Source organism: Dendrobates tinctorius, unplaced genomic scaffold (genome assembly GCF_039654945.1).
Source record: "Dendrobates tinctorius isolate UK_male_01 unplaced genomic scaffold, ASM3965494v1 ptg000301l, whole genome shotgun sequence".
NCBI lineage: Eukaryota > Metazoa > Chordata > Amphibia > Anura > Dendrobatidae > Dendrobates > Dendrobates tinctorius.
Window position 1 is genome coordinate 1,561,410 of NW_027361968.1, and position 25,012 is coordinate 1,586,421.

The window sequence follows — 25,012 nt, forward strand, 5'->3', positions numbered from 1 at the left end:
GAGTTGCCCGGCCAGTTATGTTGTCAGTGGTCTTTGGATAGGACAACATGGTGTTTGCTCAGTTGAGCTTTCAGTCACATTAAACCTAACTCACGTACACGTCGAACATCAAGCCTATTCTCCCTTTCACCATGACCTTGCTTTTTCCCACTCATGTTGTATGTACCCTTCCCCTCTTGTACCCTGCTGTATCACAACCTTAGGCCCACAGCTGTCTGTCACCAGTCACTAAATGAACAATCATTATTTATTTTCTTAGATAGTGTGCCTGAACAACACTGTTATGCCTACTGATTTTTAAGTGGAAATCTGGCCTTCTGAATTGCCACTGAAACACAGTGTTAGCACAAATGATTTGTATTAGTTCACTTTCAGCACCAGCGCAGGAGCGACCTCTCTGTGACACTGAGCAAATGGAGCCAACAAAACAAGATGTCCACTTTTTATATGGCCAAGGACATGTGACTTCAGCAACCAATCACAGAAGACCTTTGTCATGAGGTTGTGGACGGTTTCTGCACCCTGATTGGTTGCCGGAATCAACACACACAAAGTTAAGTGAAAAAAAAGCATGAGACGCTCCTGATATCTCTTCAGATGCTCCTTTAACCTCTCCACACCCCTTTCCCTCATCAAACACGTTCCCCCGTCCCCACCGCTCATCCTACAGCACACTATCCTAGCCAAAGTAATAACAAAAGCATTAGTGGAAACTGTGACCTACTTTCGCTGACTTTGAGTAAAAATGCTTGTGACAGCAAACACGAATCCGATTGTGATAAGTCTGTGTCGAATTTGAGATTGGCAAACGTGTTTCGATCCCATTCACTCATCTCTGTGCCTGACTAATAAAAAAAATATTGTCTATGCACAGTCCATACACTTCCTTACATGACCAAGTGGTGGTATGTATAGAGATCCTCCTCCAGGCATACCATCACCAAGTTAGCGTGTGCATGTGCCATACTAGATCCCATGGTGGTCCCAGATAACTGTATTCACCAAACAAGATAGTTATTCCCATAGATCAACTGAAGTTGGTTCAATGTAAGAAGAATGACTGGCTTTATTTGGGTCATTGCTTCAATATTTCACCTGTCTATGAATTATATAAATATATATTTACAGATACACTATATAAAGAAGTAAACTGTAGACATTTTCGAATCCAAATGTTTTTTCTGTCACTTTGTGCCACTTCTTTATTGAATTGAGGGTTAAAGAACAGTTACACGGTTAAATAAAGTCATGCTCAGCCTGTCACTCTCCTTTTCGGCCATTGCCGCCGCTTTGGACATTTTCACTCTGCGCCATTGTGGAATATATCTTTATAGTTATGCTGTCACAATGTGCGCCACCAGAAGAACTGACTAGAAACTGTACGAAACACATCATGTAACATCACAACCAGAAGCCACAGCATAAAGAAAAGATGCCAAAAGATGACAGTGTGCACTGAATGATTAACATAAAAACAGGCTGGAAGGAGCAGAGGACAAGAGCGTAAAATGCAAAAATGGCAGAGCGTGTTTTAAGATTCTGTGGAACTTTGCACTTTTGGTGCTTTTTCATCATTTATTGAGAGCCTGGAAAAAAAATGAATGTGAAATCACAATTGCATGTTTTATCTGTGCACTAAAATAAAACAAAATTAAAAAAAATGAATCAAATAAAAAAACAAAAAAAAAAGGAAAATTCATTAAAAAGCAAAAGGAAAGTAAGAAACACAGCAAGTTATTTTTGTATAATTTGGTGCAGAAACTTTTTAGGGAAAAACACAGACAGTAGTCTGTAACCAAAGAGATGCATAATTCTGCATAGGAGCTGGAAACACAAAACAATAGAATATGATATAGTAGGCTGGATAAAATCAAATGTGGGGTGAACGTGTAATCCCTTCTTATTTATTGTAAAGCGCATTTTTTTCCTGACACTTTCGGCTGATTATTCATCTCTCTGCGCCTCATTTCCTCACTATGCTTTTTCTGCATTTCTTCTTCCTTCTTTCTTAATTCTCTTTCATACACAAAATTAAGTACAAATTTTTTCCTTTTTTCTCTTTCATCCTCTGGGGAAGAAAATCTTTCCAATCAGAATTCAATGTCTTTAATGACTTCAATGAAGAGCTTCAGAACATCTTCATGTTTTCCTCTTGTCTTTATGTGATCTTCAGGGGTGAAGTTCTCAAGAGGGAAGATCCTCTCCACATCCATGTCCTCAAACTTGGCCCGGACGTCTCTTAGGTTAGGGTTGGTCTTATGGGTGAGAACGACTAAAGGGAAAATTCCTGCAAAAGAAGAAATGCTCTACTGAGTATGTACGAGGAGTGCTACGCCCTGCAGAAATCATGGTGGAGGAAAAATGAAAAATGTAGAGAAGAAAATTATAATGAATTTATAAAACGTTACATTGTAACCTTCTATCAGTGATCATCTCAGGGATTCATTATGAAAACCACAGGGAAGAAGAAACAAGAAAATAAAGTATGGAGGATATCGAAATATAACTTTAGAGGAAATTTTGATAAAGTAGTAAAGAAGGAAAATCATAAGATCCTGAGATTAGACCTGGCCTACAGCCTTACATAACTCTGGATAAACTGTTTTGTGGGAAAATCTGAATCATTGGATAAGAGAATTAAGAAGAATAAGAAGAAATCCCATAAACACCTGGCAGTCCAGCTCTACGGTTACCTGTTAGGTTTCTGGCAGTGGTCAGGAGCGCCTTTATTTCGAGTGCTTCATCAGATGAGAGTCCTTTTTTTACACTGGAAATGTGACATTTTTAAAAGATATTATTACTAATAAAAAGTCGTACAGAGGCTTTGCCTACACTATTAATGGCATTAACTTAAATGGTTTCAGAGGGAAATAGAGATAGGAAAAAAAGAACTAGTAAAAATTGAATTAACCCCTTAACGACCAGAGGTATTTTTGGTTTTGCATTTTCATTTTTTGTTCCCTTTCTTCCCAGAGGCCATGTGAGGGCGTATTTTTTGCGGGACGAGTTGTACTTTTGAATGACACCATTGGTTTTAACATATTGTATACTGGAAAACAGGAAAAAAATTCCAAGTGTGTTGAAATTGCAAAAAAGTACTTATTTTTGAGATTTTTTTTCACCATGTTCACTAAATGCTAAAACTGACCTGACAATATGATTCTCCAGTTTACTACGAGTTCATAGACCCCAAACATGTCTAGGTTCTTTTTTATCTAAGTGTTGAAAAATAATCCAAAGTTTGTAAAAAACAAATGTCGCCATTTTCCAAGACTCGTAGCAGTTCCGTTTTTTGTGATTTAGGGTTTGATAAGGACCCATATTTTTACGATGCTGAGCTGATGATTTTATTGATACCATTTTGGTGTAGATAAGATGTTTTCATTGCTAATTATTGCATTTTAATGCAATGTTGTGGTGACCAAAAAATTTCAAAGTTAAAAAAAAAAAATTTGTGCAATTTTCCAAGACCTGTAGCATCTCCATTTTTCGTGATATCGGGTTGAGTGAGGGCTTAATTTTTTGTGCGCCAAGCTGACATTTTTAAAGATACCATTTTGGTGGAGATATGTCTTTTGATCTCCCGTTATTGCATTTTAATGCAATGTTGCGGCGACCAAAAAAAGTAATTCTGGCGTTTTGACTTTTTTTCTTGTTATGCCGTTTAGCGAGCGGGTAAATCTTTCTTTATATTGATAGATCTGGTGATTCTGAACTCGGCAATACCAAATATGTGTATGTTTGATTTATATTTATTGTTTTATTTTGAATGGGGCGGAAGGTGGATGATTTGAACTTTTCTATATTTTTTAATATTTTTAAAAACATTTTTTTTTTACATTTGGCACTCATCAATAGTCTCCATGGGAGACTAGAAGCTGCCATAATCCAATCGGCTCTGCTACATACAGGCGGTGATCAGATCGCCTGTATGTAGCAGAATTCCTCACTTACTATGAGCACCGACCACCAGGCGGCGCTCATAGCAATCCGGCAGTGACAACCATAGAGGTCTGCTGGAGACCTCTGGTTGTCATGCCAACTCATCGGTGACTCGCGATCACATAACGGGGTCACCAATGGGCGGGATTTCCAGCGCGCTTGCCGGAAGCAAGGGTTAAATGCCTCTGTCAAAGATTGACAGCGGCATTTAACTAGTTAACAGCCACGGGTGGTTCAAAACAGCTAATATGCACCAGAAAAGATCTGAGCTCAATGCCGGAGCCCACATCAAAGGGAGGGAGTCCAACATCAGCCTACTATTACGCCCAATGTCGGAAAGGAGTTAAAAAGAAATTTATCAATATGTTCAATTAGCACATCACACTCATTTTCTTTATGAAGTACATTACATGGTTTCATCCTACACTAACAAACAACTGTCTAATAATCCCAAAATGTTAATAGGTGAGATGCCTGTGAGCAGGTCCACTAGGAAGCTCTGCTAACAACCTTCACATGAAGAAAGATGAGCTCCCAGGGTACTTATTATCATCTAGTATAGAAGATAAAACAAAAGCTGAGGTAAGAAGAGACTGCTCACATTGCTGTCCACTCAGTTTACCTGTTCTAATACTGGCGATACCAGAGGTGCTGAGATAAGAAGAGACTGCTCACAGTGCTGTCCACTCAGATTATCTGGTCTGATACTGGAGATGCCAGAGGTGCTGAAGTAAGAAGAGACTGCTCACACTGCTGTCCACTCAGTTTACATGTTCTAGTACTGGAGATACCAGAGGTGCTGAGATAAGCAGAGACTGCTCACACTGCTGTTCATTCAGTTTATCTGGTCTGATACTGGAGATGCCAGAGGTGCTGATTTAAGAAAAGACTGCTCACACTGCTGTCCACTCAGTTTGTCTGGTCTAATACTAGAGATACTAGATGTGCTGAGGTAAGAAGAGGCTGTTCACATTGATGTCCACTCAGTTTATCTGGTCTAATGCTGAAGATACCCGAGGTGCTGAGGTAAAAAAAAGATGTTTCACAAACTGTTGTCCACTCAGTTTATCTGGTCAAATACTGGCGATACCAGAGGTGCTGACATAAAGAGACTGCTCACACTCCTGTCCACTCAATTTATCTGGTCTAATACTGGAGATACCAGAGGTGCTGAGATAAAGAGACTGCTCACACTGCTGTCCACTCAATTAATCTGGTCTAATACTGGACATGCCAGAGGTGCTGAGGTAAAAAGAGACTGCTCACACTGCTGTCCACTCAGTATATCTGGTCTAATACTAGAGATACTAGAGGTGCTGAGATAGGAAGAGACTGTTCACACTGATGTCCACTCAGTTTATCTGGTCTAATACTGGAGATACTAGAGGTACTGAGGTAAAAAAAAGATGTTGCTCACACTGCTGTCCACTCAGTTTATCTGGTATAATATTGGAGATACTAGAGGTGCTGAGGTAAAAAAAAGATGTTGCTCACACTGCTGTCCACTCATTTTATCTGGTCTAATACTGGAGATACCAGAGGTGCTGAGATAAGAAGAGACTGCTCACACCGCGGTCCACTCAGTTTATCTGGTCTAATCCTGGAGATACTGAAGGTGCTGAGGTAAGAAGAGGCTGCTCACACTGCTGTCCACTCAGTTTATCTGGTCTAATACAGGAGAGACCAGAGGTGCAGAGTTAAGTAGAGGCTGATTACACTGCTATCCACTCAGTTTATCTGGTCTAATCCTGGAGATACTGAAGGTGCTGAGGTAAGAAGAGGCTGCTCACACTGCTGTTCACTTAGTTTATCTAGTGTAATACTGGAGATACCAGAGGTGCTGTAGTAAGAAGAGGCTGCTCACACAACAGTCCACTTAGTTTACCTGGTCTAATGCTAGAGATACCAGAGGTGGGGAGGAAAGAAGAGGCTGCTCATACTGCTGTCCACTCAGTTTATCTTGTCTAATACAGGACCTGCCAGAGGCTGCTCACACTACTGTCCAGTCAGTTTATCTGGTCTAATACTTGAGATACCAGAGGTGCTTAGGTAAGAAGAGACTGCTCATATTGCTGTCTACTCAGTTTATCTAGTCTAATACTGGAGATCCATAGGGGGCTGAAGTAAGAAGATGCTGTTCACACTCCTATCTACCCTGTCTATGTGATCTAATACTGGAGTTACTCAGGGGGCTGAGATAAAAAGATGTTGCTTATTTTAGATAGGTAGAGGTTGCTCACACTCATGATGTGGTTGAACACTTATCTGCTTGTAGTTTTTGTGCACATTTTAAAGTATTACATACCTGTCCGTCTGGTACTCTTCTTCCGCTACCTATTCGTAGCAGGCCATTTACACACTTGTCCTTGGAATTTATTACTGACCTACCGATATCTGCAGGCAAGACTATGGTTTTGGTTATGGTAAATAGGTTCAGCAAGATAGTTCACTTCTTCGCGTTACCGGCGATCGAGGGCCCCAATTTGTTTCCAAGTTCTGGAGGGCGTTCTATTTTCAACTGGAGGTGCAGCTGTCCTTTTCCTCTGCCTTCCATCCCCAGTCGAATAGACAGATCGAGTGGGTTAATCAGAATTTGGAGAATTACTTCAGGTGCTTTGCTTAGCAAATAAGTTGTATCCTTCTAGTCTTGTATTCCAAGTGTATTGTCCCACCAAGTTTCAGTGATTCCAATGACATCATATTTCTTTTCCTGTGTTAGTAGTTCCAATTCTCCTTGTTTGTTGCCCATGCTTTGTGCATTAGTATAGAAACATTTTAGTTTGTGATAGGTTTCTCTTTCTCCAATATTTTTATTAATTAGATTCTTTCGTCTTTGTTCTTCCTTTCCACTTCTAATAGCAGAGTTCTCAATAGCATTTGTCAGGTGTATGGCTTTTTCTGGTCTTTTGCTTCCCTTCCTATGTTGCTCTAGTTTAAAGCTCTCCTTACAAGTGTAGCAAGGCGACTTCCAAATACATGCTTTCCAGTCTTCGTAAGGTGCACCCCATCTCTAGCAAGTAGTCCATCGTATAAGTAGTTCACTCCGTGATCCAGAAATCCAAATCCTTGCTGACGGCACCATCGACGTAGCCGGTTGTTCACCTGCAGAATCTTATTCCACCTCCTTGTTCCATGGCGGTTCCCAGGTCGTTTCTTGCGGTGTCATTTGTCCCCACATGTAGTAGCAGGAATGGGTAGTCATCTGTAGGTCTGAAGAGTCCTGATATCCTGTCAGTCACATCTTTAATTTTTGCACCTGGAAGACAGCACATTTCTCTTGAAGTTATATCCGGTCTGCAGATAGCGGCCTCTGTTCCTCTCAACAGGGAATCCCTCATGACCACCACTCTCCGTTTCTTCTTCACATCATTTTTCTTTCTCCATCCAGGTGGACTCTGAAGGCATACAAGGTTGCTGTTTGTGGGCAAAGTCTTATCCTGATGTATTTCTTCATCGTTCTCCTGCGTGAGAGCCTGTTACTGGTTCCTGAGCAGTATGGGTGCTGACTGCCTCCTGGTCCTCCTGCTTCTCTGGGTCACATGTCTCCATTCCTCTGTTTCTTCAGGTGCACTTCGTATTTCTTCTCTTTCTGTAACATGAAGAGATAATTCTGCTCTGTCCAAGAACTCTTCACCTTCCTTAATGATCTTCAACGTAGCCAACCTCTCTTCGAGATTTTGCACCTTTTCCTCCAGCAGGGACACAAGCTGCATTTGTGACATGTGAAGTTTGGCTTTTCCACTGTTAAGTCTGTGAACATGTAGCAAGAAATGCAGCTCACCAGATGGCTCCTGGCCTCTTCCATATTGTTATTGTTAAGTGATGAAAAATGAGCCAAAATTTGCACGCCTATCAGCGCGCAGTTTACCAATTTCCTCTTCTCAGCTGCAACGACCAAAATCCAGTGATCGTTGAGCTCACGGAGACTCTTCACTTACCGCAGAAGGCACTGGGAATATGCAAATTCTCTCCTCAGGACTCTTCCCCATGACTTTTTGTCTTTAGGTTAAAGTGGGGATTGACTAAATCCAGGGCCTAGCTCTAGCTCTAGCTATATACAGGGCTTAGGTTTCCTGCTTGGTGATTGGTGAGAAACCAATTTAGGGATGGTAGGGCAGGTAGGGTGTTATCAGATCTATCTAGGGGTCTCCACTCACCCTTTCCCTAGAGTCTGAGCTTCTTTCCCCTCATCCCTTCATGTTGCAGTTAGGCTACTTTCACACATCAGTTTTTTGCCGTCAGGCAGGATCCGGCTATTTTTAGAAAAAACGGATCCGGCATAAATTTTGGAGAACTGTAGAAACGGATCCGTTTTTTTGCTGGATCCGTCTAGCAGGTTATATCTGTTCCTGGGGGCTGGCCAATTGGATCTGAGCATGCGCAGACTTAAAAAAAACGGATCCGGTGGCTGGATCCGTCGCATTCCGGCGCCCATAGACTTTCATTGTAGCAAAAAGCTGGAAGCGCCGGATCCGGCGCTTCCGGCTTTTTCGCCGGAGACAAAAAACGTTACAGTAGCCGTTTTTTCCAGACGCCGGAATGAGACAAGTTGCCGGATCCGGCAAAAAACGGATGAAACGCAATGCCATCCGGCACGATCCGGCGCTAATGCAAGTCAATGGGGAAAAACTGGATCCGGCATTGCATTTTGCCGGATCCGGTTTTACAAAAAAAAGCCGGATCGCGCCTGAAGGCAAAAAACTGATGTGTGAAAGAGGCCTTATACAGTATCTACTGGTCACATCTCTGACTCCCAGGACGCTGGATTACTCCACTTTTTTGGACTGACAGAAAAACATACAAAACTGAAGATAAAATGGATTTTACAGGAAAAAATGTTAGGAAACATTCTGTATGATGACTTGTATATAAGGCAAAATTAAAAAGAGAAAAAAAAGTCTCCTCCTCCCCTTAATAGCCGGTCATCCCCCACTGTATTTCCACCTCCCCTATGACTACAGTAGATGACATAGTAGAGGGGGAAATAAAACTACACCCTCCTTTAGTAATTTTACCATTGTACTACCTTATCTGGCCATGTGGTGTGTGACCCGGTCAGACACATCCTGTGTAATTTATGAAGGAGCGACTCTGAGACTCACAGACAATGCAGGAACTGCCAAACATTAGAAGGAAGAGCGACCTGATTCACCCTGTATTAGACATAAAGGAGGCCTCATACACAGTCTTCCACAATTGTTGGGTAGTGAGAGACCTAGACTCATAAAGCCTATGCATCAAGTGCAAGGGCTGCCAAACATTCGAAGGAGGGACTGCAATGTACCCTGGAAGACACGTAGAGGAGGCCTCAGAAAACATTTTTTCCCATTTTTAAGGAGTGAGACTCTTAGACTGGTAAAGCCTATGCTCTATGTGCAAGTGCTGAACAACATTTCCCCCTGGGGTTGTACATATTGTAACACCGATGCCGGCACCCCCCGCATGGTTCTCTTTCACTCTCCATGCTGGGAGGCATCTTGTATAAAAGGTACCAGCCCCAATAGGAAGGTGCTGAGCAGCCCCTGCAGTTTCCCTATATTGTGTGTGCAATTTCATGTTGCCAGGTCCTTCATCCTAATCAAGTGTAGTTAGTTGTTATCCTTTTCCTGTATTCCCGTATATTGGTTACGTTACCTTGATGCCTCACCAGTGGTACCTGAACCCAGAAGCTGCACCAGCCATACCTGCACTTTGTGCTCACACCGGCTGTGTCCAAACCCTGAATCCACACCTGTCTAAATAGGTTCTGAATCCAGTCTTGTATGTGACTCTGATTCCGGTCCGTGTCAGTGAGCCATACTCTTGGGATCGGCAGCTCTAGTACTTGGGACTGCCTAGGATTGGTACATGGCACATATCTGCAGCTCAAGCCTGACCTCACCATCAGGAGCTCCAGTGAAAACCAGGTGGTCACTAAGCTACGCTCCTCCTAGGTAAGCCCGGCCCCGTGGCACAGTGGGTCCACTTCAGGTTTGGACTGGCCCATAGGGTAACAGGGGAATCTCCTGGTGGGCCCCATGTGCAGATCTTGGCTCCCAATGTATGGGCACTACTTGGCATAATTGACTTGATTCACTCTGTATAGAAAAGGAGCCATTAACCAAACTACCCAGTTCAATATTATATAAAGATATAGGTAAATTTGTGAACAAGGGTAATGTAATATTTGTATATAGGTGAAAAGTGGGCCCCCCAAAGTCAATGCTACTGGTGGGCCCTTGGCACCCCGGTCCAACACTGGTCCACGTACACCACCCACATACATGACATATACCGTATTTTTTGGACCATAAGATGCACTTTTTTCCCCAAAATATTTTTGGGAAGATAGGGGTGCTTCTTATGGTTGCAATATACTTACAAATCGTGTGGCAGGTGCGGGTGCGGCAGGGACCTGTCGTGTGATGGGGCAGGGGGTCTGTGCTCCGAAGCAGCAGCTCTCTGTGCTCTATGGGGGGCTTCGCCGGCATTTCCTCAAAGCCCGGAGGCCCCCACACATCCGTTGCTGCTATGTTGCAGTGGCCTTCGGGAACGTGGCCGCCGGGAAGATAGCCGCCGGGCCGGGGCGGCGCATGCTCAGATTCAGATCTTGTCCTGAGATCTCATTGCCGAGATTTGAATATGAGCATGTGCCGCCTCCGGCATGATGGCCATGTTCCCGGAGGCCATGTTCCCAGAGGCCACCGCAACATGGCAGCAACGGATGTGCAAGGGGGACTCCGGGCTTTGACAAAATGCCGACGGAGCCCCCCAAGGAGCTCAGAGAGCTGCTGCCACTGCACTGGAGCACATCCCCTGCACCAGAGTACAGCCACCCCTGCCCCAGAGCACAGCTTCCCCTGCCCGGAGCACAGCCTGCCCCAGCACAGCCCTCCCACCCCAGAGCCGCCGCTACTGAACCAGCTTGGGATGGGATTTCCCGGAGGCCACCGCACCAGCCTGGACCACCGAACGACCTCTGTGATCACTCCTACACCTTTGCTGATCCCTTCCCCAGTAACCTGAATACGGACAGTAAGACGGACCCCCATTTGACACATTATTTTTTTTCTCTATTTTCTTCCTGAAAATTTGGGGTGCGTCTTATAGTCCGAAAAATACGGTATATAAGAGAATTGTAGAGGTGGCCTCATACACATCCTGTAAAAGTTATGAAGGAAGGCATCATAGACATCCTGGAAAAATTAAGAGTGAGGGTCACATGATGACCCTCTAAAAATTAAGAGTGATTACCGCCTTTTTACCCTCTAGAAATTGTGAATGAGGGCTGCCTGATAACCCTGTAAACATTTGGAGTGAGGGCCACATGATGAATCTCTAAAAATTTGTAACGAGGGCCACACAATGACCCTGTTAATACAATGGAGGAGGAGGACAAGAAAAAGAAACCATGAACTGTATACCCTTTTTTGGGTGGGAAGGTGTGTGGGAAAAAAACAGAAAAAAAGGAACATTTGAATTGGCTTTATGCCGTTGCGTGCACCATCAGCAGCACGTCCACTCCCCCGCCCCTTACCTCGCTCCTTGTCCCGTGGGAATTAGGTATATAATATATTTCTGCAAATTTTCCAGTAGTAATAAGGAGAAGAAAGTATGTAGCCCTGACAAAGAGCTTTTGTGTTTAGGTTGCAGCAGCAGTATACCTATAGAGGGAGCGTAAGGCAATAAACCCTGCCTGAGAAGGACTTTTGTTTTAATGGTGCAGCAGCGGTATACAAGTCCTGCAACAGAAATTAACCCCTGACAATATGCCTGCTCTAACTTTCCCTGAACTGCTTCCAGAGGACAGTGTACTCGATGATCACAGTAATGCCAGTAGCCAATATGGATACAGCATTACCATGTATGGCAGGGAGTCCCCACATGTTTACTGGCTGTCCAACCACAACTAAACATGTGAGGAGGGAATTCGAGCATGGCGCTCTAAGCACCTGCAATATTTGATTGAGTAACTAGCGCACCCGAGCATCCTGATGCTCACTCATCACTACTGCCTATCTGATCTGTAACTGGACATACCAAAGGGGCTGCTCACACTGCTGTCCTCTCTGTCTATCTGGTCTATTACTGGAGATACCAGGGTGCTGGGGTAATAAGAGGCTGCTCACACTGCTGCCCACCCTAGCTATATGATCTAATACTGGAGATACCAGGAGTGCTGAGGTAAGAAGTGGCTGCTCACACTGCTGTCCACCCTATCTATATAATCTAATACTGGAGATTAGAGTTGAGCGAAACGGGTCAAAAAATTCAAAAGTCGCCGACTTTTGGCAAAGTCGGGTTTCATGAAACGAAACCCGACCCTAGGATGAGGTCGGCCAAGAGGTCGGCGACTTACGCGCCAAAGTCGCGTTTCAAAAGTTTGTTTTGCGCTCTTTTTCAGCCAATCAGGATCCACGGACACTGTGGGCAACGTGATGATATGGGCACGGGTCACCACCATCTTTCAGAAGGGCATGCAAGTGATTGGCTTGCTTTGGTGGGCGTCACAGGGGGTATAAAAGGGCGTGCACGCCGACCGCCATCTTACTTCTGCCGATCTTAGTATAGGGAGAGATTGCTGCTGATTCTGTAGGGAGAGCGTTAGGCAGGGAAGAAGACAAAAAAACTGCTTCTGCTGCTAGCGATTTGGCCTGCACAACACACCAGTCACTGTGTGTGCAGTGCAAGGGGAGGCTATATAGTGGTGTATCAGTGGTGTTGGTTGTTGGGCTGCCTTTTAAGGCTTCCTGACAGGCTGGCATTGCTGTTTACCCACTGCTCCGCAAACTGCTTTTTTAAAAGCAATCCCAATTTTTTTTTTTGTCCTGCTGAGAAGAAAAAAAAACTGCTTCTGCTGCTAGCAATTTGGCCTGCACAACACACCAGTCACTGTGTGTGCAGTGCAAGGGGAGGCTATATAGTGGTGTATCAGTGGTGTTGGTTGCTGGGCTGCCTTTTAAGGCTTCCTGACAGGCTGGCATTGCTGTTTACCCACTGCTCCGCAAACTGCTTTTTTAAAAGCAATCCAATCTCCCTTATCCTCTAGTCACTTTTGTCACAGCTGTGCCATCGAGCCTGTCACATAGAGCTCAGATATCAGTGGGCCTCACACAATCCAAAAGTGCCCAGTGTCCAAAAGTGTGTGCAGAGATTCAAAATCTCCCTTATCCTCTAGTCACTTTTGTCACAGCTGTGCCATCGAGCCTGTCACATAGCGCTCAGATATTAGTGGGCCTCACACAATCCAAAAGTGTCCAGTGTCCACAAGTGTGTGCAGAAATTCAAAATCTCCCTTATCCTCAAGTCACTTTTGTCACAGCTGTGCCATCGAGCCTGTCACATAGCGCTCAGATATCAGTGGGCCTCACACAATCCAAAAGTGTCCACTGTCCACAAGTGTGTGCAGAAATTCAAAATCTCCCTTATCCTCTAGTCACTTTTGTCACAGCAGTGCCATCGAGCCTGTCACATAGCGCTCAGATATCAGTGGGCCTCACACAATCCAAAAGTGTCCAGTGTCCAAAAGTGTGTGCAGAGATTCAAAATCTCCCCTGTCCTATAGACACCTTGTACCTTGTTTTACATTACTATATAGTTTGTTGGATTTTGTCTACATTTCTACCAAAAATGAGGAAGGCTGGTGGAAGAGGCCGTGGAATTGGGCGGGGGTTGGCAGCTGGTAATGATGGTGTTGGTGGTGGATCTGATGGTAGTGGCAAGAGCAAAATAGGACTGAATGCAAGAGGTGCTGACCCTGCGTCATCGTCTGGCTACACAAGGCCTCGAACGCTTAGTTTTCTAGGAGTTGGCAAACCGCTTTTAAAGCCAGAGCATCAGGAAAAAGTTTTGTCTTACATTGCTGACTCAGCCTCCAGCTCTATCGCCTCCTCTATCTTCAGTTGTAAAAAGTAAAAGCACTGAGTCGTCATTGGAGGCTCATGTTCATGAACCACACCTTTCCTTGTGTCCTTCACCCCAACCAAGATTGAAGGATGACGCAGGCCATACTACAGATTACTCCATGGAGCTGTTTTCACATACCATGCCTGGATTATCAAGTGAAATGGTGAATTACCCAGGCCAAGATGAATCTGACATGGAGTGCACTGATGCACAGCCGCTGATGGATGATTCTGCTGGTACATTCACTCACTACATTGTCCTCGCAGTGTACAGAGCCAGATTCTGACCCTGATGAGACTCAGGTGCCCCTTCCCGCACACTATACCACCATACACGGTGACACAGAGGAAGGTGCACATGACATAGAAGAGGAGGTGATGGATGACAAAGTTGTTGACCCAGATTGGCATCCATTGGGGGAAGAGGGTGCTGCTTCCAATAGCTCAGATGAGGAGCATCCACAGCAGACATCGACATCGCAACAGCTGTTATCTGGCAGGCCCGGAGCACTCCAAAGACAGGTTCCAAACATCAAAAGAGTTGCTGGACAGCTTGTCCAGAGGGTCAAAAGATCACAGCGTGCTAGGCCGCAAAATGTCTGCCAAAGTAGGAAGAGTGCAGTGTGGCACTTTTTTGAACAAAATCCTCATGATCAGGCCAAGGTTATCTGTAAGAAGTGCGCAAAGACCTTTAGCCGAGGGAAAAATCTGAAAAATTTGAATACCAGTTGCATGCTTAGACATTTAACCAGCATGCACTTGCAAGCGTGGACACAACACCAAACCTCAAGTGCCACATGTGCAACTGATCACAACGAAGGTAGTCAGCAACGCTACATTGTTTCCCCCACTGTAAGCCCACCGGTTAGCACAGCAGCAAATGTTGAGGTGTCGTTGCAAGACCACAGCAGTCAGGGAATCCCACTGTTATATCAACGAAAGACTGATTCTAGGCCATCAGAAAGAACACCAACTCCATCACCATCATCAACCCTCTCTCAGTCTGCACTGTCCACCGCTACTTCCACCATATGCAGCTCTCAAGTCCAGCTCACCCTCCCAGACACTATGAGTAGGACAAGAAAATACTCAGTCTCTCATCCGCGTACACTGGGTTTGAACGCCCACATTGCCAAACTAATCTCGTTTGAGATGATGCCCTTTCGGTTGGTGGAAAGCACAGCTTTCCGCGAACTCAAGGGCTATGACCTACCCAGTCACCACTTCTTCTCTCGCAAAGCCATCCCAGCCCTCCACCATCATGTGAAAGACCGCATTGTCCATGCACTCAAGCAGTCAGTGAGCGAAAAGGTGCACCTCACAACTGATGCATGGTCCAGTCGCCATGGCCAGGGCCGTTACGTGTCCATCACTGCGCACTGGGTTAATGTGGTGGATGCAGGGTCCACAGGGGACAGCGGTGGTGGGACAGTGCTGCCTAGCCCACGGTATAGTAAACAGTTGGCTGTAGGCGTTCGACCCTCCTCCTCTTCCTCCTCCAGAAGCGAAAGCTCGTCCACAGAGCGCAGTCGTACGAGCACTCCATCTGCAGCTGCCACTGTTGCACACGATGTGTCCCCCTATCGAGCAGCTAGTGGAAAGCGTCAGCAGGCTGTGTTGCAGATGATGTGTTTGGGCGACAGACACACCGCCGAGGTGCTGGCCGAGTACTTGAAGCGACAAACTGAGTCATGGCTGGGCAGTGTACATCTTGAGGCAGGCAAGGTAGTTAGTGATAACGGCCATAATTTTGTAGCAGCCATAGCCCTTTCAAAACTCAGCCACATACCTTGCTTGGCTCACACCTTGAACCTGGTGGTGCAGTGCTTCCTCAAAAATTATCCGGAGTTAACAGCCCTGCTCCAGAAGGTGCGAAGACTGTGCGCGCACATCCGCCGGTCGCCTGTACACTCCGTTCGTATGCAGAAGCTGCAGCGATTGCTCCACCTTCCCAACCACCGCCTCATTATCGACATTGCAACAAGGTGGAACTCCACCCTGCACATGGTGGAGCGGCTGTGCGAGCAGAGGCAGGCCATAATGCATTTGTGGGAGGATACACGGCCAGGCACTTTGAGAGCAGACATGGAGTTGACAGGTGTGCAGTGGTCGAAGCTGAAAGACCTTTGTAAAGTCCTTCAGTGTTTTGAGGAATGCACACGGCTGGTAAGCGCAGACGACGCCATCCTAAGCATGAGCATCCCACTTATGCGTCTGCTCATGCAAACTTTGACGCACCTTAAGGAGCAGGCGTCTGCAGCCAATGTTGATGAGGAGGAAGAGGAGGAGGGAATCCTTGATGACATTCAGCCATTGTCTGCTCAGGGACCTCTCCTGGACGAGGTGGAGGAAGAAGAGGAGGAGGATGCATCTCGTGGGGAAAGTGAAAATGTTGGCCTGGCAAGGTCTGGTACAGGGTTTCTGCGTGACTGGAGGGATGTGGATTTGCCAGAAAGTGCTCCTCCACCCAGCACTCGAAGTGCATCATTGACACCAGGAACATTGGCCCACATGTCAGATTATGCCTTGCGGATCCTAAAAAGGGACCCCCGCATTGCCAAAATGATGAACGATGACGACTACTGGTTGGCCAGCATCCTGGATCCACGCTATAAAGGCAAATTACAAAACATCATGCCACAGGAGAACCTTGACCTAATATTGGCTAATAAACAAGCAACTCTGGTAAATCGGTTGCTTGAGGCATTCCCAGCACACAGCAGCGGTGATGGTTCTCACACGAGCCGTACGGGCCGGGGGCAGCTTGGCAGAGGTGTTCGTGGTGCCCTCAGCAGAAGTGGCGTTGGAGACAGGGGTTTCATGACAATGTTGTGGACTGATTTTTCAAGTACCGCTCACACAACTGGTAATACTGCATCGATGGAAAGTGACAGGAGACAGCAGTTGTCAACTATGGTTACAAACTACTTTTCCTCCCATATCGATGTTCTCCCACACAGGTCATTCCCCTTTGACTATTGGGCCGCTAAACTGGACACCTGGCCTGAATTGGCACAATATGCCTTACAGGAGCTCGCTTGCCCAGCTGCAAGTGTGCTATCGGAAAGAGTCTTCAGTGCAGCTGGATCAATCCTGACAGAAAAAAGGACCCGTCTGTCAACCCAAAATGTGGATGATCTAACCTTCATTAAAATGAACCACGCATGGGTTTCCAAGGATTTTGTCCCACCTTCCCCTGATGACACATAGGGTGACAGAAAAATGGCTTGCTTTGGTCCACCTCTTCCTGGTACTTCACCTATTTCGCCTTTTGCATCAGCTGAATGTCCAATATCAACATATGCCACTTTCTAAAACTCCCTAACTGTGCTGCCCCCCCCATGGCCGGGGTCACCACCTACCGCACGACACCATGCGAGTGCCGTTGTCCTGGACAGGTGGGTAGGTCGACTCTTGGGCGCGGGCACTGGCACAGGGTCCCTCATAGTGCAATCAAGTGTCTCTGACGGTGGTGGTGCACACCCGCCGTCAGACACACCGCTGTACTATGAGGGGCCCAGTGCCAGTACCGACGCCCACGAGTGGGCCCCCCTTGCTTGAGCAGGGCCCCAGCATTTGCAATCTTTACCTCTCCCTGCTCCTCCGCTGTGTAATCTGGGCCGTCAAATCCATACTGTGCCTGACACCGTCTGAGCCTGCCTCCTGAGACATATATTTTGAATGTGTACGCTATCCATACATGTTATCCAGGGATACGGTACCCTTTCTAACCTTTGTGCAATCACGTGCAATCCATACTGGGCCTAACACCGTCTGAGCCTGCCTCCTGAGACATATATTTTGAATGTGTACGCTATCCATACATGTTTTCCAGGGATACGGTACCCTTTCTAACCTTTGTGCAATCACGTGCAATCCATACTGGGCCCAACACCGTCTGAGCCTGCCTCATGCTGTATAGACATATATTTTGAATGTGTACGCTATCCATACATGTTATTCAGGGATACGGTACCCTTTCTAACCTTTGTGCAATCACGTGCAATCCATACTGGGCCCAACACCGTCTGAGCCTGCCTCATGCTGTATAGACATTTATTTTGAATGTGTACGCTATCCATACATGTTATCCAGGGATACGGTACCCTTTCTAACCTTTGTGCAATCACGTGCAATCCATACTGGGCCTAACACCGTCTGAGCCTGCCTCCTGAGACATATATTTTGAATGTGTACGCTATCCATACATGTTATCCGGGGATACGGTACCCTTTCTAACCTTTGTGCAATCACGTGCAATCCATACTGGGCCTAACACCGTCTGAGCCTGCCTCATGCTGTATAGACATATATTTTGAATGTGTACGCTATCCATACATGTTATCCAGGGATACGGTACCCTTTCTAACCTTTGTGCAATCACGTGCAATCCATACTGGGCCTAACACCGTCTGAGCCTGCCTCATGCTGTATAGACATATATTTTGAATGTGTACGCTATCCATACATGTTATCCAGGGATACGGTACCCTTTCTAACCTTTGTGCAATCACGTGCAATCCATACTGGGCCTAACACCGTCTGAGCCTGCCTCCTGAGACATATATTTTGAATGTGTACGCTATCCATACATGTTATCCGGGGATACGGTACCCTTTCTAACCTTTGTGCAATCACGTGCAATCCATACTGGGCCTAACACCGTCTGAGCCTGCCTCATGCTGTATAGACATATATTTTGAATGTGTACGCTATCCATACATGTTATCTGGGGATACGGTACCCTTTCTCACCTTTGTGCAATCACGTGTAATCCATACTGGGCGTGAGAACGGCTGGCGAGCTGTTAAGCAAGCTATAGCACCTGTCCAGACAAGTACAGGGATTCCCTAGCGAGGAGACTTATTTGATTGTTTTCAATGTTGGGACAGCAATTTTTGGGGAGCACTATACTCTGGAGAATGATAGATGGGGCCCACCATACACTGGAACATTCCAAAGGTGGACATCAGACACTGGAGCAGCATTTACAGGGCCCATTATACACTAGAGCATTAGAAATGGGGCCCATTATGTTTGGAGCATTATTTGGGCCCATAAGACAGTGGAGGTTCATCCATGGGGACCAACATATACTGTAGCATTATGTGGAGTTCATCATATACTGTTTCAAACATTATATGGGACCAATGATTCTGTATGGAGAAATAGATGGGCCTCGTCATGAGATGTAAAAAGTGAAGTATTTTTCATTGTACTATACCGCTATTTCTCTGCCGTATCGGAGCATGATGAGTTGTGGTATGTGTTAAAGGGGCGCTCTTTCGCCCAGGGCACATGAAAACCTGCAGCCAGCCCTCCCCCCCCACAACTTTAGCCAAATAACCCCCATTTTTCAGTGCGTAACTTGTATTATGAAGTTAATTAAGGTTGACAAGCTTAAGAAAGAAGAATTGATGCTTTTGGCATTCAAATGGGCACTGTAGGTGTGTTTCCTGTCCTCCTCTCACTGCCGACTTTTATTCCCCATTGACTTACATTGGGTTTCGTGTTTCGGGACGACCCCGACTTTTCCCTATAATCGGACGATCTTGCTCGACCCGACTTTTGGAAAAGTCGGGTTTCACGAAACGAAACGCGACCCTAAAAAACCAAAAGTCGCTCAACTCTACTGGAGATACCATGAGTGCTCAGGTAAGAAGAGGCTGCTCACACTGCTGTCCACCATTTCTATATGATCTAATACTGGAAATACAAGTGGTGCTGAGGTAAGAAGAGGCTGCTCACATTGCTGTCCATCCTAATTTGATACTGGTGATATAATGGGTAATCTGTATATCTTGGTGTGGTTAAAGGTACAGTATGGTCCAGTATAGTGCAGGTCTGTGTATATTCTAGTGTGGTTCTAGGTACAGTATGGGGCAGTTCTTTGTATATTATGCTGTGGTTCTAGGTACAGTAAGGGGCAGTTCTGTGTATATTATGCTGTGGTTCTAGGTACAGTAAGGGGCAGTTCTGTGTATATTATGCTGTGATTCTAGGCTCAGTACGGTGCAGTTCTGTGTATATTGTGCTGTGGTTCTAGGTACAGTACGGTGCAGTTCTGTGTATATTATGTGGTGGTTCTAGGTACAATAATTTGCTATTTTTGATATATTAAGGTGTGGTTTTCATCTATAATTCAGTATATTGTCTTTTATTTGGCCCTTTGTATAGTCTGCTTTGTCCGTGGAGTTTTCTATTCTCACAGCTGTTCACTATTTGTATTGTGTTCTTAGTCTTTTCGTTGGTTCTTATATCATCCACTGACCTGTAGACAAATATGGGATATATGAAGTCCGATGTCTGCACAAAGCGCTCTGCCTGAATGATTCTGTCCACCAGTCCGTTGCCCTTACTCCACGTCACTTGTTTATTGAGTGGCAGCAAATTACCTGAAAGAATACAAAGGAAAAGAAAAAGATAAAGAAACAAAAGGCCGGGGGCAGAAGTGGATTGTTCTGGACCACCTCCAGGTTTGGGATGTAGCAGTACATGATGGCCATAGAGGAGAACATCATTCTCCCAACAGAGACTTCAGCACATTAGAAACATGTTTTATGCTTTATTCCAGTGAAATTGTTGTATTTATAATTGTTAGATTGGTGCAGTTTCCATCCAATGGATCTTTTCTGGTTCTATCTGGACCACTACCACCACAAGTAGAAGAACAAAGTAGTCGGTCCTGCGTGTGCCCTCCTGCTCCACTGTAAATTTATAACACTGGGGAGATATCCGAAAGTAGCGCTAAGGTGAATGATCATCAGAACTTCAGTGCCGCAATGTATCTCCAGGACTTGATTCTGCAGCTGCGAACCAGTGGAACATAGAGGGGAAGTCACGAGATAGGGTCCCATCAGCCAAACCCAAGAATTATTACTTATCTTGTAGATAGAAGATAATTCATGGGGATTAGAAAACCCTATTACAGTCTTCTAAAAATGATCTCTAGTAAAAATGTCTGGTTCATAATATTCTTATATAATGATATGTAGACAGATAAAATAGTAGTAAGAAATCTTGAATGCAGATATTTACCTAATTGTGCAAATATTTCCCCAGTCTCATATTCGTTCATGACGGAGCAGCCTCGGTTGTCCACCAGAGTGAGTGTGTCGGTGAGCTCGTAGGTGAACCTCTCCGTGGTGTTACCACTATCCATATTCTTCACGTCTGCGTAGGTCTTGAACTCAGTGTCATCCAGGACGTACTTAGAGGTGTTGATGAAGGACGATTTCCCATGACCCAAATAACCAAAGAGTTGGAGGAGGACTCGGGAGAAGCCCTTATTATTACAGCCCTTAAGACTGAAGTTCTTGATGTAGTTGGTCATTTCAGGAATGCTCTGCATGGTTCTCACGGGAGATGCTCGGAGTCTCGACTTCTCCAATGTACGAGGGTGAAGTGAAGAAAAAATGTGTTGGATGGTAAATGTTTCAGTGAAATGAAAGTGGTCTGTGATAACTGTTGAGCTTATGGCCCTCCTTTACAACCTATAACCCTAATTACGCGCCACGCCTCATTTAACAATGTTATCATTTCTTATCAAATGTGGCTGCAGTTGTAAAGCCACCCAAATATGAGGACATATTAACTATTGGAGCCCTGCTTTTCTAGGACCAGGAGTAGAGACGTCATTGTATTGACCATTGCCTTATCTCTACGGACCCCCATACAGAGTAGGTGAAAGTAGGATGAATCTGACAACGTGGATTACTAATAGATTACATGGATCACTAATAAAGAACTATCAAGTTTTTATATTACCAAGGAGGGAATGCCGAATACCTTCGCTTGTCCAATCTGAGATCGTGACCTCCCAACTCTCCCTTGACAGATGATGTTACGGAAGGGAAGGATGGGGCAGATGAAATTTCAACACCTGCTGCCATCTGCCTGGCATCGGCTCTCGCCTCTGTCCCTGTGAAGAACACAGAATTCTTGGTTAAACCGATCCCTCGTGTATGGGGGAACTAGGAGAGATAGATGTTTGCTGTATGAATGTTCGGTTTACATCCATCTCACGTGTTTAGATAACTTAAAGAGAATCTGCTGTAGTAATCGCAGGTACGTGGGATGCAGTGACGAGGCGGGAAACGTGATGAACTTAAGATGTAACTTTTTATGTATATATGCCTTTAGGCTATCTCGAGCAACCAAACAAGTGAACAATAGTTATCCTCGCAGGTAGTTTCGGACTGGGGTGCTAAGGGCCCACCAATAACAATGACTTTGGGGGCCCACTTTTCACCTGCATACAAATATTACACTACCCTTGTTCACAAATGTATCCATAGCTCTATATAATAATAAACTGGGTAGTTTGGTTAATGAATAAGATGCAGTTTTTTTTTCTATAGAGAGTAAATAATGTGAATTATGCCAAGAACTGCCCATATAGTGGGGTTGGGGGCCTAGATCTGCACAGGGGTCCACCGGGGGATTCCCCTGTTACCCTATGGGCCAGTCCGAGCCTGCTCACAGGGATCAAACACAAGAATACAGTGGTAACACGAACACGACTAACCCGGCAAAGACGGGTCACTATAGGGCCGCGGTATGGCCACCTACGGGTCCTGAGTATTACCTACAATGTGTCACTTATCCTTTCTGATGTCCGGCAGAGTGCTGGTCAGTGCTGCTTCAGCGTTTCAGCCGCTGGGCCCAGCCGACGAGGACCTGACAGAGGCTTCGGGCGTTCCAACGCCCAGGCGAAGTGGGGGCACAGCAGTCTTTTAAAGAATCCCTCTGTGTTGCACCTCCCGATGGAGGCAGGACGGCGTTGCCTGGGGATCGGGACGTGTAAGCCGCAGCCACCAGCCGTGGACTGGCAGTGGCGGCCGCGGGGGACGGTGAGCTGGAGTGGAGAGGCGGCGGCCGCGGGCTGGAGTCGGGCGGTGGTGGTCGCTGGTAGCACGGCCGAGTGGTCGGTGTCTCTCCGCTGGGCGGCTCAGTGCCGTCCCTCTTCTGTCAGTGGTGAGTCTCCCTTTAGCCTCTCCAGTCGCTGCTCTCTTCTCCTTGCTCTGGCTCTCACTCTGGCTTTCTGGCACCCTTTAGCTTCCTGGCTCCTCCTCTCCTGCTCCGTAATCTGACACTTCCTGGTGTCCTCAGCCCCTTTTATATTGGCTCCACCCCCAACCTTTCTAGAACTCTCTGTGTCCTGTCCCCTAATTATGTCTCCCGGAAACAGTCCCCCTAGAAACATTGGTGACAGTCCCCTTGGTTCCGGGCCGGATACACAGCGGGGACTCCTCCTCCTACACTCCCCCATCCTGTATGCTCACCAGTCCTCAGGCGAGGGCTTGAGGCGGCCTGGGCCTTGAGTTGACAGTCTTTTCTGCCATACAAACTGGTCCTGTTCATAGCGTTCAGGGGATTTGCCAGCTGTTGACCGCTCGGAGCGTCGTGGTTCAACTGTGATGGAATCCTCTGGGGCGGTGGAAGGTGGTGGGTCAACCGGGCTTGGTGGGTCGACCGGGTCCGCTGACGTATTATCTCTCGAAGTGTCTGCTTGTACGGTGGGGTGATCTTCCTCGTCGTCCTCATCCAATACTGCTGGCGGGGGTTCTGAGACATGAGGAGGGGCCTCGAGTTGTGCAGGATCAGTGGACGTACAGGGTCATAGCATATTACGGTGTACGGTATGGGTAAAGTGGTCCCCGTCTTTTTCAGATAGTATTTCATATACCGGTCTGTCGGGGCTTATTTGGCGTAACGCCCAATAGGGACTTTCTTCCCAGCATGGCTCCAACTTGTTTTGGGGGTGTTGATCTCGTACGAGTACCTGATCTCCAGCCTGGATGTCGATGGATTGAGGGAGAGTTCCCCCTGGATGTTACAGGTCTTGAAGTTTTGTGTGGACGATTCGGTGCAGGGTTTACAGCTGATGCCGGTGATTTCGGACCCACGGGGAGACCCTTATCCATGGTTGTTCCTCTTCTGGGTTTAATTTCACCTCCATGATTCCCGGCCAAATAGTGAGTAAGGAGTGTAACCGGTGACTTGGTGTACCCGGTTGCTATAAACCCACACCAGTTCAGGGATGTATTCAGGCCAGCGGGCCTTTCGGTCGCTCTCCAGGGTGCGTAACATTTGGATCAATGTCCGATTGAATCGTTCGCAGGCCCCATTCCCTTGTGGGTGGTACGGAATGGTTCGGGATTTATCGATACCATATAGACGGTGTAGTTCTTCCATGACTTTTCCCAGGAAGCACGCACCCTGATCTGAATGGATTCGTTGGGGGCAGCCATGTACTTGGATAAAGATTTTACAAATCGCGTAGGTGGCCGACTCCGCAGTTTGATCTCGAGTAGGGACTACTACGGCGAATTTGGTGAAATGATCCACCATGACGAGACAGTGTTCATACTCCTGGCGCGTGGGGCCAATGGTCAAATGGTCAAATAGTCTATTATTAAGAGTTCCAGGGGTGCTGACGTTACTATTGTCTGTACTGGGGCCCATTGTGCGGGTGATTTAGTTAGTTCACACAGGCGGCACGCAATGCAAGCTTCTTCCACTGCGGTCTGCAAGCGAGGGTGGTAGGCTATTTGTTGCAACAATTGAAAAGCCTTTTGAGCCCCAAAATGAGCCCCTTTTTCATGGGCCTCTCGAGCTAGTTCGCTAAGTTGGTACTACTACCTGCCAAGCTATTGCTGATGTCATCCGCGATACTGCTTTTCGGTACAATAGTCCTCCTTTGATTACCAATTTCTCCCATTTACGTAACAATAACAAAGTGTCCTGAGTCAAAGTCTGCCTCTGAGTGTCATTAGGCACTTTGCCTGTGGCCACCCATCGCCGCAGGGGCCCAATCTCGCTATCTTCTTGTTGCTGCTGGATCCACTTGTCCCGGAATTGTTCTAACAGGCCCCTAGAGTCCTATGTGGGATTGTTCTCGCGTCGTTTCTGTGAGTCTGGAAGGCACCAGAGTGAACGGCTTCTCTTCTCCTTCTATCTCATCGTCTCGGCTTCGCCCTGGGGTTGTATGTCAAATCCTGGAGAGGGTATCAGCATGTACATTCTCCGCTCCCTATTTGTAGATGATCTTGTACTTGAACTTCGCCATTCAGGCCACCCATCATTGTTCCAGGGCTCCTAGTTTGGCATTATTGAGGTGGGCCAGCAGGTTGTTGTCAGTTCTTACCACCACCTCAAAGCCCACCAGGTACTCTGCGAACTGC

At 46.2% G+C, this 25,012-nt stretch overlaps 1 protein-coding gene across 1 annotated transcript; it reads right to left on the minus strand.

Moving 5' to 3' along the window:
* Positions 1-1,173: 1,173 nt before the first annotated feature.
* Positions 1,174-24,061, minus strand: LOC141073447 (uncharacterized). Its single transcript, XM_073560671.1, has 5 exons — positions 21,615-24,061; positions 20,865-21,207; positions 20,098-20,221; positions 2,694-2,767; positions 1,174-2,287 (listed from the first exon to the last, which is right to left on the minus strand). Exons 2-5 carry the CDS (start codon positions 21,175-21,177, stop codon positions 2,091-2,093), a joined length of 708 nt encoding a protein of 235 aa, XP_073416772.1. The 5' UTR covers positions 21,178-21,207; positions 21,615-24,061; the 3' UTR covers positions 1,174-2,090.
* Positions 24,062-25,012: the final 951 nt, after the last annotated feature.